Source organism: Nothoprocta perdicaria, unplaced genomic scaffold, assembly GCF_003342845.1.
Source record: "Nothoprocta perdicaria isolate Ctin4 unplaced genomic scaffold, notPer1 scaffold_73, whole genome shotgun sequence".
Classification (NCBI taxonomy): Eukaryota; Metazoa; Chordata; class Aves; order Tinamiformes; family Tinamidae; genus Nothoprocta; species Nothoprocta perdicaria.
In genome coordinates, this window is record NW_020456010.1 from 1,253,035 (window position 1) to 1,266,075 (window position 13,041).

Below are 13,041 nucleotides of genomic sequence, written 5' to 3' on the forward strand. Positions count from 1 at the left end.
CTCAAAGTCTGCATTGCCTCGGCAGCCCCGTAGCTGCCAATCTTGCAGAGCAACAAGAGGAAAACTCACTGTTCTGCACCAGTGAACAYCCCCAGCCATAGAGCAGACTGCAAATGTTGAACCTAACGACRTAGACGTGTCTGCTCAGAAAGCCACTAGTACACGGGGGAAAAAGGCACGTGCATCCCAAACTGCTATCAACTCCACTGTCAAATCCTTTCATCCATCACATAACTTCCTTATGAACCTCAGTCTTTTCAAACCCACAGTAAACATGTTTCAATACATTGCAGTTTTCAAACATTATAAAAAGAACAGGAGCTTTATTTAGCCACTTCCTCTGAGAAGAAATCATTTCTTCAGAAAGAGAACTGAAGTTGGTATTGTGATCTATCAAGAACTTCTTCAAAACCAAAACTCTCACACACAAAGCACACGGCTTGTCAACTGTGCAGCAGCATAGTATGTTTTAATAGCTTGAAGGTTTCCTCATATATTCCATTTTTCCACCTCACACCATTAAATTTAATTACRTAACAATGAACTTGTGCCTCTATATAACATACTGGCCTGCAGTCACGGTAACCACCTCCCGGGTACAGCGAAATTTTACAAACACATTTGAWAAGACAGAATATATCATGAAACAGTATTATATCTTAGAATCAAAGGAGCTTGAGTTTTGTCCCTATAGTATAGGATAAAGAAGAAAATCCTTCAAGGAAGGGGAAGCTCCAAGGAAATCAGTGCTGACTGAATGTCRATGACAGCACAAACTACTGGGAACAGAGCAGTCAAAACTTTCTCCATCATTTTCCAAGTTTTAGAAATACTATAACTTAAATAAGAAAAAAGGAAAGAATTGTCTTCCTGGGGTCTCTGCAATAAGCTACACGTTTAATGTTCTTTTTTCTCCATGGAAAAGAGAAGAAAATGGTTCAATATTTTCAATATTACTYAAAAGAAAATGTAAGCACAACAAGCCTTGACTCTTTGACTAACTTTCAGGAGTATTAAAAGAAGACASATGAGTAACTTGCATTTCAGCCAGATTTGCATATGTACATATGTTAGCGGAAAACTGAGAATTTTCAGGTATTAGAAGGTAAAAAGTGAATGTTTTGAGATCGTATCAAAATAATCCCTATGTAATGCACATTATCTTATCAAAAGTCAGTGTGCACCAGGACTGCAAAGCCTGTAACCTACACAGTAAGGTTTCCAGCAATCCCATTGAAAAGCTGTTGTTGCTGGAACAACAGAGACTTCTAATCATTTAGCAATCATACCTCAGTTAGGTTTGATGTCCCTTTGTGCTGCCATTCAAATAAAAAAAAGTGTTGCTATCGATCTGAGCACCTTAGAGAGGTGCCGAGTCCAAACTTATAACCCCATGTAATAAAATGAGGCAAAAATATTCTAAACTCTAACTAGCAAAAATCCTGAAATTTTCTCAGGAAACAAAAAACAGTTCTACGCCATGAACTGCAGTTATGCACAACGATAACACTCAAGTCTGACGCTTACCCAATCATTGCGTTTTCTTTCATCTGGCTCTCCGTGCCATTTACCATGGGCTCCTGATTTCTGTTTTCCTTCTCTGAAGCATCACTTGAGAGGCCCAACAGAGCGCGTACCCGTTTTGACTTTACATCCAATATCGTATCAGTGTAGCCCACTTCTTGCAGGTACCTGCAGGGACACAAACCATGGTCATCTGCCGGGCATATCTTGGTTGTTTACTCAAATCCATAAATAAGGACGTCTCTCCAAACTCTTCTTCAGCAACTTAGCTTGGCTAAGGATGGTGCTGGGCTAATGTAACATGCTAATAAATTATCCTGTACCAGCTGCAGAGGGTTTGTCTCTTGCAGTACCAGTCTCTACAGTCTCGAGAAAAATAAATAAATAAACAGATAAAATCAAAGAGCCTAGCAGTCAGAGGTTATACAATACGTTATTCATGCACTTACTAAAGTGGATGGAAAAGGACTTTCAATTAAAACATTTACCAGTTTACAAAAATCGCTAGGGATGCATACACAACATAGTCATTTTATTCTTCAACACACAGAAACCAAACATGAAAAAAAACAATTGTCAGATATATTTCTTAAGAAACTATTTTCTAAAGTCTGGAAAACCCAGCGAATAAAAACAAATTCTGTAGMGGCAACAGAAAAAAAAATGTTTTTATAACACACAAAGCTTGATATAAATTTAGCCTTGCCTTTTTGTTATTGGCAGAATATTCATTTATCTTTCTGCTACTGGCCTGGAAGACGACAGACTGTGACTATCAGTCTAGGAAACAAGGCATATGCAGGGAAAGCCTGACTTTCCAAGTAAAGGTGCAATTTTGGGACCGCTTTAATTTAAACTGAGGGCTGCACCTAAGCAAAARCATACAGGAATGGCACTAATACCCTTGAAAGTGAATAATTCCTTATAGCTACCATTCAAAAATTAATCTAACAGACATTTGTTTCAATGATAAAAACTGTGAATTAGAAAACAAAATATCCTTCTAGTCTAACTTTCTGGACATTGGTGTTTTGTGCATCCAGAGCAAGCCAAAACAGAAAAGTTACCCCCGCCCCAATCCCACTAATTTATATTCTAGACAGTTCTAAACAGAATTACTTGTGCATGTTGTTTTGGTTTTAATTGCAAAAAGACCTGAAAGACTCATCACACAATTATTCTCTTAAGCACATTGTTTTATTGTACTCAATGAATGGAAAGCAAGTAAGATCTTTTCGTTTCACAAGATTTTTCTTTTGAAGTTCTGAAACATTTTTCTTTTTTTTAAATCTAGGAATAGTTGGGAAAAAGCTGAATTAAATCCATCACACTAACCTTGTTTTAAAGAAAATCTATTAGAAAAATCAAATACGACCATCAGCACATGATGTTGCCAGATTCTTTCCCTTCCATTCTTTATTCAAATCTTTTTTCAGAACTTACTGTCTTAGGAGCTGCCGTCCTTGTTTCCATATTAGCTGACTGTTTGGTTGCGGCTGAATCTCTGTTTCATTCCCTTCATCTGGAAAAGATTATTATAAACATTTTCTAGCTTGTCCTAGTATTAAAATGTCCATCCATTAAAAACAAAAAAGCAAACAAAAACACCACTTTGCCTTAAAAATTAGTAGGAATGGTTTAACAATGAAAGTTCAATGCTTCAAAAATGAAAAGACATGCACAGTATATGCAATACTAGCTACGYGTAACAAAAACTGTCTGGTACCGCTGCTGTATGACAGCAGGATCTGCAAGTCACTAGTGTYTATCTGGCACCCTAGGCAAAAATCCCCAACTTCCTCTCTTTTCCTTCAGGGAATACAAGCATTTGAACAACCTGGAGTTTGGTACCTGCGTGAGCCATTCCAAATGATTGCTGCTCAGAAAGCTAAGTTTGAACCTGAACAGCTTTGTTAACAATATCCACTACAACTTCTACATGATACCTGTTTATTATCCGATCGATTTCCTTTGTATCTGACCATACAACATGTATCCATCAGACCTAATTGCATAAATTTATCCATATTTGTATTACTTTTGTGGAAGAAACACACACACACAYAAAAAAAAAGGAGTTTGTTTCACTACTTTTTCAGCCTGATAAGCTAGCTGCTAAACAATTTTTCCATGTTTTCTACAAGCACAATTCTGGATCCAGACAACATTGTTCTATGAAACTACACATATGCACATAMACACACAAAAATCATGTGGCTGTTCTATTCCAACCAACAGATTTAGCCCATACATAGTTTCATACTACATGCTGGTTTTGGTTTGTTTGTTTTCCAGGGAAGAGGCTAACAAATATAAGCACATGCTTCCCAAGATAAAGGATCTTGGTTTATTWTCTACAGAAGGCTCTGCAAAATTTGAAATCCTTGTGGTCAAAACATAAAAGGAGGAGCAGAGTCATGTTGCATAAACAAAAATTGAGAACCAGAAAAACCTGTGGTGCGGTCCTATGAATAACCTGATGCGTGACACAAGAAAGTTACTCTGCCTAATTGAGACACCCTTCTCCCCTCAAAAAGAAGCATGAAAAAATAAAAAATAAAAAATAAAAAAAAAACCCAAAAAAAACCTGTCCCAGATTGAAAAAAATTCATGTAGAGATTTTATATGCAATTTTATGTGAACCTTGTGCATTTTATCCACCTCAAAATCACAAATCTCTTCAATAGTAACTGTGGGAAATAATCAATTGCACAACCATCTTTTGAATACAAGCGAGCACAGCTGGATCCAGCACACAACTGTCAAAGCTCACTCTATATAGGAACTAAAGCAAGAGCGGGACAAATCTGATCTAAAATTCCTTTGGCAAGTGAAAAACTTTCCTCAAAGACACTGCTAAGGTTGAGAATATCCACAGGTAAGAATTCTCATCTGCTTAGTCTCCGCAAAGCCGATGACAGCTCGTGATGACAGTGGATTACAGGMGAGGACAAAAGGACTTGTGTTACGAGCATTTACTGGCAGATGATCTCATGAAAGGGAGAAAAGCGATATCTGTTAATCACRAGATTATTCTCTTCCTACAGAACTGTACTCGTAGGCTCCCTGAGAGATCAGAGGGAAGGCCAACACCAAGGCCTCACTTGGAAGTATTGCTAGAAATATTTTTCAACATTTATTCTTGCTGGGGCAAGGGGAGTTGTGGGGAAAGGACGAGTGTCTACTGAGGATGACTCTAAAGCAGCATAACAACAACGTCTCTCCCCTAAATCCACGTATTTCAACATGGTAGATCCGATACACAGCAAAAATGTTATCAGCCTGACTTCACTGATGTCCCCTTTGCAGAAGGGCTGCCCTGGCACCAGCCCTGCATCACAGCTCCTCAGCTGCAACCTTGGGCCACACGCCAGAGCTGCATCCTCAGAAAACAGGCAGACAGGGAACATGAGCTCGGCGCAAGCACAACAAACTGTATTTGTGGTCCAGATACAGACAGGGGTCTGCGACTTGAGTACAGGAAAACCCAGTGTAAAGTTTCATCAGATAGCTTTCTTTTACCTTTTATTTTTATTTTTTTTTTAAATCACATTTCAAATCCAATGAGATAAAGAGCTACCATGACAGTAAACCTGCCCATCCCTTTCAGAAACCAAATGACAAGAGTTGAAATCTGAGACTGTCTATATTCTTCTTTAATGGTGGTTCCAAGGTTTTTTTTCTGGCCATCTCAAAGACTTGACCATACCCATATTCCTTTTATTTAATTCCTTTTAAATGCAGGAAAGCGCAGGAGGTAGAAGGAGAGAAGAAACAAAGTAATTTCAGTTCCTTATACCTCAGGGCTTAAAAAAAAATTCTGCAGCAGGAGATGCAACCTCTGGAGAACCAATTGTGCTTTCCAGAAACTGAGGTAAAAAAGTTGTCCTGTCACAGCACATCTCTGAAGGTGGTTGCATGCATTCCCAACGGCCACTGTAACTTTACAAATACATTCCCAAATCCCAGATTCTCACTTACTTCTGTTTTGTATTCCCATTATTTTTTTCCTGGAATCCAGCTGAGGTAAGTAAACTATTTTAACTCTATACACTGCCACTGCTCTTAATGTCCTCTGCCGTTGGCTCTTTCATCTGAACAATTATTCATAAATAAAAGGATTCCTATAGCTCTAAATCCACTAATTCCCTGCTCAAAAATACTCCTTCAAATGACTTAGAGAAAGATCTTTCTCTTTAGTAGCAATAATTGTTCCTTTTTCTTTTTTTTTTTAAACTAATTTGATCTATTAAGAGATTTTAAAGCATTATTTTTTTTTATTTGAAGTAATTTTTAATATTCATTCTACCATTAATATCTTAAGAAGCATAACAAACAGCACTGCTAATATTTGCGTCTTACAACTGTAAAATATGACCTTCATTAATTATGTCCATTTCCACTATTTCCATTAAGCAGCTTATTTTATCAACACTACCATTTCAGCACTTGCACAAACATGGTCAGCAACAATCTCATCTTCAATAAATTCTTACCAGAATCATAGTTTGGTGGCTTCATATCTCCCTGATTCAGTTCTGTGCCATATTTTAGTTTGTGATATTTAGCCCTGAAAGAAAATAAAAGAAAAACAAAGAAAAATAAAAACAAGGGAATCTATTAGCACATTTAAAGGGTATCTGTAGAATCATAAACGCCAACTGTCCTCACTTAAAAAAAAAAAAAAAAAGCTACTCCTAGAACAAAACAAAACAGTAAACTAAGTAATTTCAGCAGAATTGAAGAAACAAAATTCTTTGCCTAATTACTTTTTCCCAGAGATTTGCAAGCATTTGCAAAGTGAATAATGATAAAACACTCCGATGCTAGATTTTACATACTGGTTTTTGGTACAGAAAAGGTTCCTTCCTCATGGACATGTGCTGCTCTTGCTTCTCCCATTTTCTCCACTGTCACTCAGCAACCAAACACCTTTGTTTTAGTCTTCAAAACGCTTTGCTTTCCAACAAAAGCAAGCTGTAACCTAAATTTAGGTTCCAGCAACCACAGAGGTCCATCTATAAGTTTCTCAAAGTTGCTAAATTGCTTTGTCTGACTGCTTTTGAAAGGGGAGATTTTTCTTCCAAAAATATTCAGCCTACAGAAGTAAAACCATAATAAGCGTCGCAGATCATGCTCGACGATGGCACCAAGTGCAGCTACAAGAGCTGCATCCTGCAGAGTCAGAGCCCATAGACTTTTAGGYCCACAAAATAATGCCACAGCAGTCTGGCATTACAGATGCACATATAAGTTATTTAAAATGATTCATCGCAGAAAACAGAAGCCTGTAATGCCATAACAGAGAGAAAAAATGAGGTAGAAGGAGCCTGGTGCAGTTTCTCTGTCGCTTCCACTCTCCCACTCACAATAACTTCTGACAGYATCATTGATTTCAGGCAAACACCAATGCTTAGAGGACTCAAAAATGTCTCCCACAGAAATTCATAAATGTAGAAAAGTAGTCCTGGTATTAGTTCTTTTCTTGAATATCAGCCACCACGAAGAAAGGAACCACACAAAAGTATTACTAGTGGCAAATGATGGGAAGAAACATTTTGGTTGGGGTAGAAAATAACCAAGAATAGAACAAACTTAAAGCTGGACACCCAATATTTAAGTATTTAACTTCCCTCTTTCAATTACTTGTTTCCTACATCTCACAAGCAGGGAGATGTAGGAATCCCCAGGCTGCCACCAGTCTAACTTGCCAACTTTAAACACTGCATTTCATCAAATGCATAAAGGCTTGAAAGTCTTTATGCAATTGAAGTGATGCTAATACTTAATCCATTTTAACCATCTTGCAAAAATGAGCAAGTATAATAAAAAAATTACTCCTCAGTCACAGGTATTATAAAGTCAATTCAGCAAAGCGAGATTATTCATTCCCTCCACATTCTAATCTAACAGGAGTACAGTTGGGTTTTGAATTGGTTCCTTCCCCTAAAGGAATAGTTTTTAAATCTTTTTTTATTTTTCCTTCCTTCAAAAAGGATAACCTAGATTACAGAGTCTTGTATGTCACAGGCCTTTAAATTTATTTCATGACTAAGGTCATCTAAGGTTTCATCCTTTAGAAGATTTAAATTTGTGTGTCACAGGCAGAGACTCGCAGAAACAAGAGACCCATCTGAAGCATAATGTCCTTGCAAAGGCAGACAGCTGAATAACTGACAATCTCAAAAGCAATCCCTATTTTTAACATGACAGGGAAGCTAAAAAATAAAAAGGTAGAGTCCTTTGCCTGCAGAAGTGACAGAAAATCCAACGCCAAACTCAAACCTCAGGACTCATTAGTATGAATTCAAGTATCTGAGCTCAACATCAGCTAGATGTGAAACAGGGTCAYGAGCACCACATCAGAGAACCTGACRTGGGGAGCCCATCTCCAGCTGCGGTCAGTCTGAAGCTGAGAGAAAAATCAAAAAATATGTACTTAGAAACATCAGACCTAGCCAACGCTGCATGAGGGAAACAAATTTCTGTGCTCCTGCAGGAAGCAAGAATGAGATTTAATTTTAGGAACTTTCTCATGGTAGAGCTGAAAATGTCACACATATGAAAGACAATCCTCCTCTTTCTAAATATACTAAGGAAAGAGATGAACAGAAGGATTCAGCCTCTAAGTCCAGAGAGAARACCTGATAATTCAGTTTCACATATTGTGATCAAAGGATAAGAGATTTCTCACAGAAGAAATACATACCTATATATTTTTATATATATATATACACACACACACACACACCCCTCCTTAATATATCTTATTCTCCTAGCAGTTTTTTTTTCATTTGCAGAAGAGTTAGAATGTGTTTTATTCGCTTCATTAGTTTATAGTTATCTATTTCTACCCCAATCTAATTGCTTCCCCACTTTCATGCTTAATTTCTCTGTTATCTCTGGACTTCTAAGTATGAAGAACTTGCATTTGACCCTGCAGAGTTCACACTGAACTCTAGTTCAGACATCCCAGACATGAGACAATGTCATATCATGACCAATTGCAACTAAACTATTTTTCCCCTATAAATAAGCATATAAAACAAACAAATCTCCTGTAATCTTTTTATCATCCAGGCAAAAACAAGGATGATGGGTTTGGTTTTTTTGAAGGGGAGGAGGGAAAGGGAGAGGTTGAAAAGGAAGAAAAAATACAGTAATGTGTTTCATTACCTGAAATTTGTTCAATCTTGATGATTTAATTTCAGTTTCTAAAAATGAAATCTGCAAAATCATCTGTGCAGATGATGATGCAGGGAATGAAAAACTACTTGAAAGCAAGTAGCTTAAGGTCACACAGCTTCATGGGAGTCACCTCCCTTTTGACAATTGGCTTTGTGAGTTATTTGGAAGAAAGCTATTTTTGGATTGTCAAACAATGTTACCAGGTAGCTGTGGTTACTAAGATAGGATAAATAGTGCAACTGCTCTGGTTGTTGCACTTCATTACATAACTCATCTTTTTTTTTTTTTTCTTAATTATTTTCTTTAATCCACGTCTGCTACACAAACACGAAGACGTGAAGATATTCAACACTGCAACGTTTGAAAAGCTGCTGAAAATATCGCCAAGAGCTTTGACCCTTGTGAATTTCTTTCTCAATACTTTGCATAGGAACAAATTCAATTCCAATCAAGAAAGGCCGCTCTTTCTTGGAAATATCTGTCACCAGACCTGAAGCATCTGATCCAGCTGTGCTGAGGGAGCCTGCCAAAACATCYGTGGAAGATCTAGGAGCCGCCGCCAGAGCCGGAGACGTAAACAAGAGGCACTGCCAGGAACAGCACTGCGAGATACCGCGCGGAGGGGAAGGCGCCAGCCTCCCTCTCACCAGACACTCCAGCGCAGAAAACATCATCAAATCACATCAAGTGTTTCTGGAGACGTGGTCAAGAGTCAAGTTCGTCGGGTAAAATATGTTAAGGCAGGAAATGAGCTAGACTAGACTACTAAATTAAACGTGTAGTTGAGAAAGATAGCGCTACATTTCAGTTTGCTCCTGAAAATCCAGAGGAAACAATGCAGTTTACTGGGGATGAAGTAAGTATTGATAAAGCAATAAAAAGTAACCCTGAAGTATGAGCGACAAGCTCACACTGCGATCTGCTGGATGTGTACAAAACTACAGCAAAACTGCTGTCAAATAAATGATCCTTCTTAATAATTAACTACCTGCGGGTTCCTCTCTGATGAGTGTGTTGAGACTCTTCAGCAGGAATAACCGGGTTTCCAGACACAAACAATGCAAAGGGAATCTCACCGTGACCGGCATAGTGACTGAACATTACAGTCAACCACATTTGTCAGAAAAAAACAAAGATGACTCCCAATAATCCTCATTTTCTATCTCTCCCACTATATAAGTGCCATGAAACGAAGAACAATGACCACTTGTAAAGTTTCTTATTTATAAGGACTGAAAAAAAAAAGAAGTGCTAAAGACCCACTAGACAGAACAGTGATGGGGAAAAGAAATCCCACACGTTTGAGAAAAAGAGTGTCATTAATCTCCTGCTCCTGGTTTCCCGAGGGAGCTGCCAAGAGGTCCCAGTGGCCTGTCCTGTCCCAGTGCCAGTCACCGGCTTCTCCCATCCAGCAAGGGAAGACTTGGAGCATGGAGAGGGCAGGGCAGAAAGGAAGGAATGCGGGAATGCGCCCTTGTCCCCCGCCACACAAACCCACCACAAATGCCTTTCTCCTACCTCGGAGGACCCCAATTTTCACCTCTGAGATGCCCAAAGGGACCACGTGGCCCCCAGCCGCCCATGGGTTGACCAGGCCGATGACTCGTTTAGGGAAATGGTGGGAATAAGAGCGAGGCTTCCAAGCACAGATTCCTGCCATGTCTTTAAGGATCAAGTAAGAACACTTGTTGGGAGACATTTCCAGCAGGAATACAAGACTGTTTCTCCAGTAACTGGCGAACGGAACTCTTGTTTAAAGCCACAAATTGCTATAAATATTTGTGTTCAGCACACACCATTCATGAGCATTAGATTTACTTAAAAAAAGGGGGAAAAAAAAAAAAAAAAAAAAAGAAATGATTATATAGCCATGCAGGTCAACTGTCAAACTACATCAGAGCAGCTGAGTGCATCACTTTGCAATGTGAGCAACCAGGGCTAGCAACCAGATATCGCAGAAAGAAGTGCAAGAAAAATACGACATATATGTAAACACTGCTGCTAAGAAATCACAAGGAGTTATCCCTTAATCCTGACCCTGACTGTATGCATGCTTAAACCCTAGGATTTCAATGCCCAATTTACTGTGGATTGTAGTGAATGCAACTGAAGGATAATTTTATTATTGATACAGAGTTTTTTTTCTTTTTTAATCTTACAAAGCTCTCAACTTCTCTAATAGACCTAGGAGAGTTATGTACTCTGATAATTTTGAAGGAATTCCCTCCTAATTTAACACAATTATTGCTTTGAAACGCKAGGGATTTCTCTAGGAAACCAGGAAGAGCTCCTTTATTTCTGAACTACAAGAGCAGAAATCTAAGTGTATTTATATTCCTCAGAGCACATCTTTCACTGCACAAGAACATGCTCCAGTGCCCCTGTGTCTTCATTCAGAGTGACTCCAATCTTTACGATGGCTCCACAAAYGCAGCCCTTTCCATGGCTGGAAACTGCCATCCCCATTATGCATGTGTTCTGTATCCCTCCATGCCACGTGATACAGAGCATCAAACATCAAACATAACACTGCCAAAGAGCAAACATCAAACACAACATTGCCTGGGCAAGTYGGGAATCTACCTTGGGTGTCCATCCAACACTCCCCTGAAGGGAGGGAAGGCAGCTGGAGCCCTGGGGCTACAGCCATCCGGAAAAGCAGGAGCAGCTCCGTGCCAGGGGGATGAAGCTACTGGAAAGGCCAACTTGGCTGGGGTAAGGGATGTCTCGCGTGCCAAAGCCACCAACATATGACAATAACCAAACCTAACTCTGGTTCAGTACAGTGCTATGAAACAGAACTCTCAAAGTCTGTTTTCTAGCAGCAATATCCTAGTCTTCCTTACTCTGTAGTTCTCATCTTACTTGCAGTAATACAAAAATATTTAAAAGATTTTAAATGTAATTACTATTCGATCCGAAAGAAGTAGGGACTCTCTGATAGAAAAAATGATACATCAGTACTGGCTGCTTTGCAATAGTTCCTTGACTACATCCTACAGTCAAGGATTTTTAAAGACACTTTACAAGAAACCCAGCTCTAAAATAGATCAGGAGAACAGAAAGGCTTTTGGAAAAAGCTTTAAAAAAAATACTTTTTTGGCTTGAAGATGAGCATAATAAGAGAATATACATAARACTAAAGAAATAAAATAGTAGTAGGCTGGAAGCTTCTGCTGAAATTCTGCTGAAATTGAACAAATAAACAGATATTCAAATAACTCATAAAACACAATCCATTCTTTGCACAGGCAACCTCCAGAAGATATTCTTGTACAAACTATCACAGAGATAAGGATAAAAGTTTAGCAAGATTAAAATCTAGTAATTACTATACTCAAAGCAGTTTCAGCTATTACAAACTTCAGTTATTAGATATATTAAACAAATCTAGTACTTTGAACTAAGAATACATGGTGAATTTGGGGTATGAACTACACAGGTTTAAAAAAAGTACAAACGAGTACATCTTTGGGAACCATATTATGTTAACTACTGTTTCACCAGAATACAGAACATTCCACCAACTAGATTATTCAGCACAACAACTTCCAGGTAAATAGTTGTCGATTTGGATCTAAATGCACACAGAAGAATTATTTCTTGTTTGTGTTAAATAGAAAGGCAAAAGTATCCACCTTTAGAACATCTGCCCGGCGTACTATTATTAAAGCAGTGTATACCTTTCTTGTTTAAGCGCATATTCCAGCATTTTGATTCTCCGCACTAGATCCTTCTTCAGATTTTCTTGTCCCTTTCTTTCACCCTGAAGGAAGGCAATCTGGGCCTGCAAGAGACAGTGTCAGACTTAGAAAAACTCAGAAGTTAACACGCTGCATCCTCAAAACCATTCCACATTGTTCGGAAGTGGCTTTGTTTTCCCCKAGTTATTTTTGTATTGATTTACAAAGTCCAGAAGCAGTTCACGCAGCACGTTTCACAAACATTAGACATTCAAACTGCGGGCTCATTGAGGATCCAAAAATAATACAGAGATAAAGAAAGGCAGCAACTCGAGGGGGACRGGGCTTATTTGTTCTCTAAACATTCAATCAAGGATAAGGAATAGATATAATAAGCACACAGAAAACTTCAGCAGACCAACGAACTTCATGAACCAAGGAAAGATGTGCAGGGAGATGGTGAAGCAGTTCTGCTTACTAGGGCAGATAAATCAGATACATGATACTAGTCTCAGGACTGAAGTACAGCAAGCTGAGCTAAATATATATATATATATATATATATATATATATAWAATCTGTTACAGAGTACTAAGCATTTGTGGTAATATTTACTGAACTTGGTTAAAGAAAGGTTCACAGAAAC

At 38.4% G+C, this 13,041-nt stretch overlaps 1 protein-coding gene across 3 annotated transcripts in view; it reads right to left on the reverse strand.

The window, feature by feature from the left end:
* The window catches only part of STRN (striatin), a 46,048-nt gene extending 33,546 nt beyond the window's left edge, over positions 1–12,502 (reverse strand). For 2 of the 3 annotated variants that reach the window (XM_026051213.1, XM_026051212.1), the window contains exons 1-4: positions 12,396–12,499; positions 6,021–6,094; positions 2,968–3,046; positions 1,528–1,692 (exon numbers count right to left, since the gene is read on the reverse strand). In XM_026051213.1, the coding sequence (XP_025906998.1) occupies positions 1,528–1,692; positions 2,968–3,046; positions 6,021–6,094; positions 12,396–12,424 (347 nt within the window). In that variant the 5' untranslated portion in view covers positions 12,425–12,499. Of the gene's footprint in view, positions 1–1,527; positions 1,693–2,967; positions 3,047–6,020; positions 6,095–12,395 lie in introns of all 3 variants that reach the window. The other variant, XM_026051214.1, reaches the window with a different exon arrangement.
* Between the last annotated feature and the right edge of the window lie 539 nt (positions 12,503–13,041).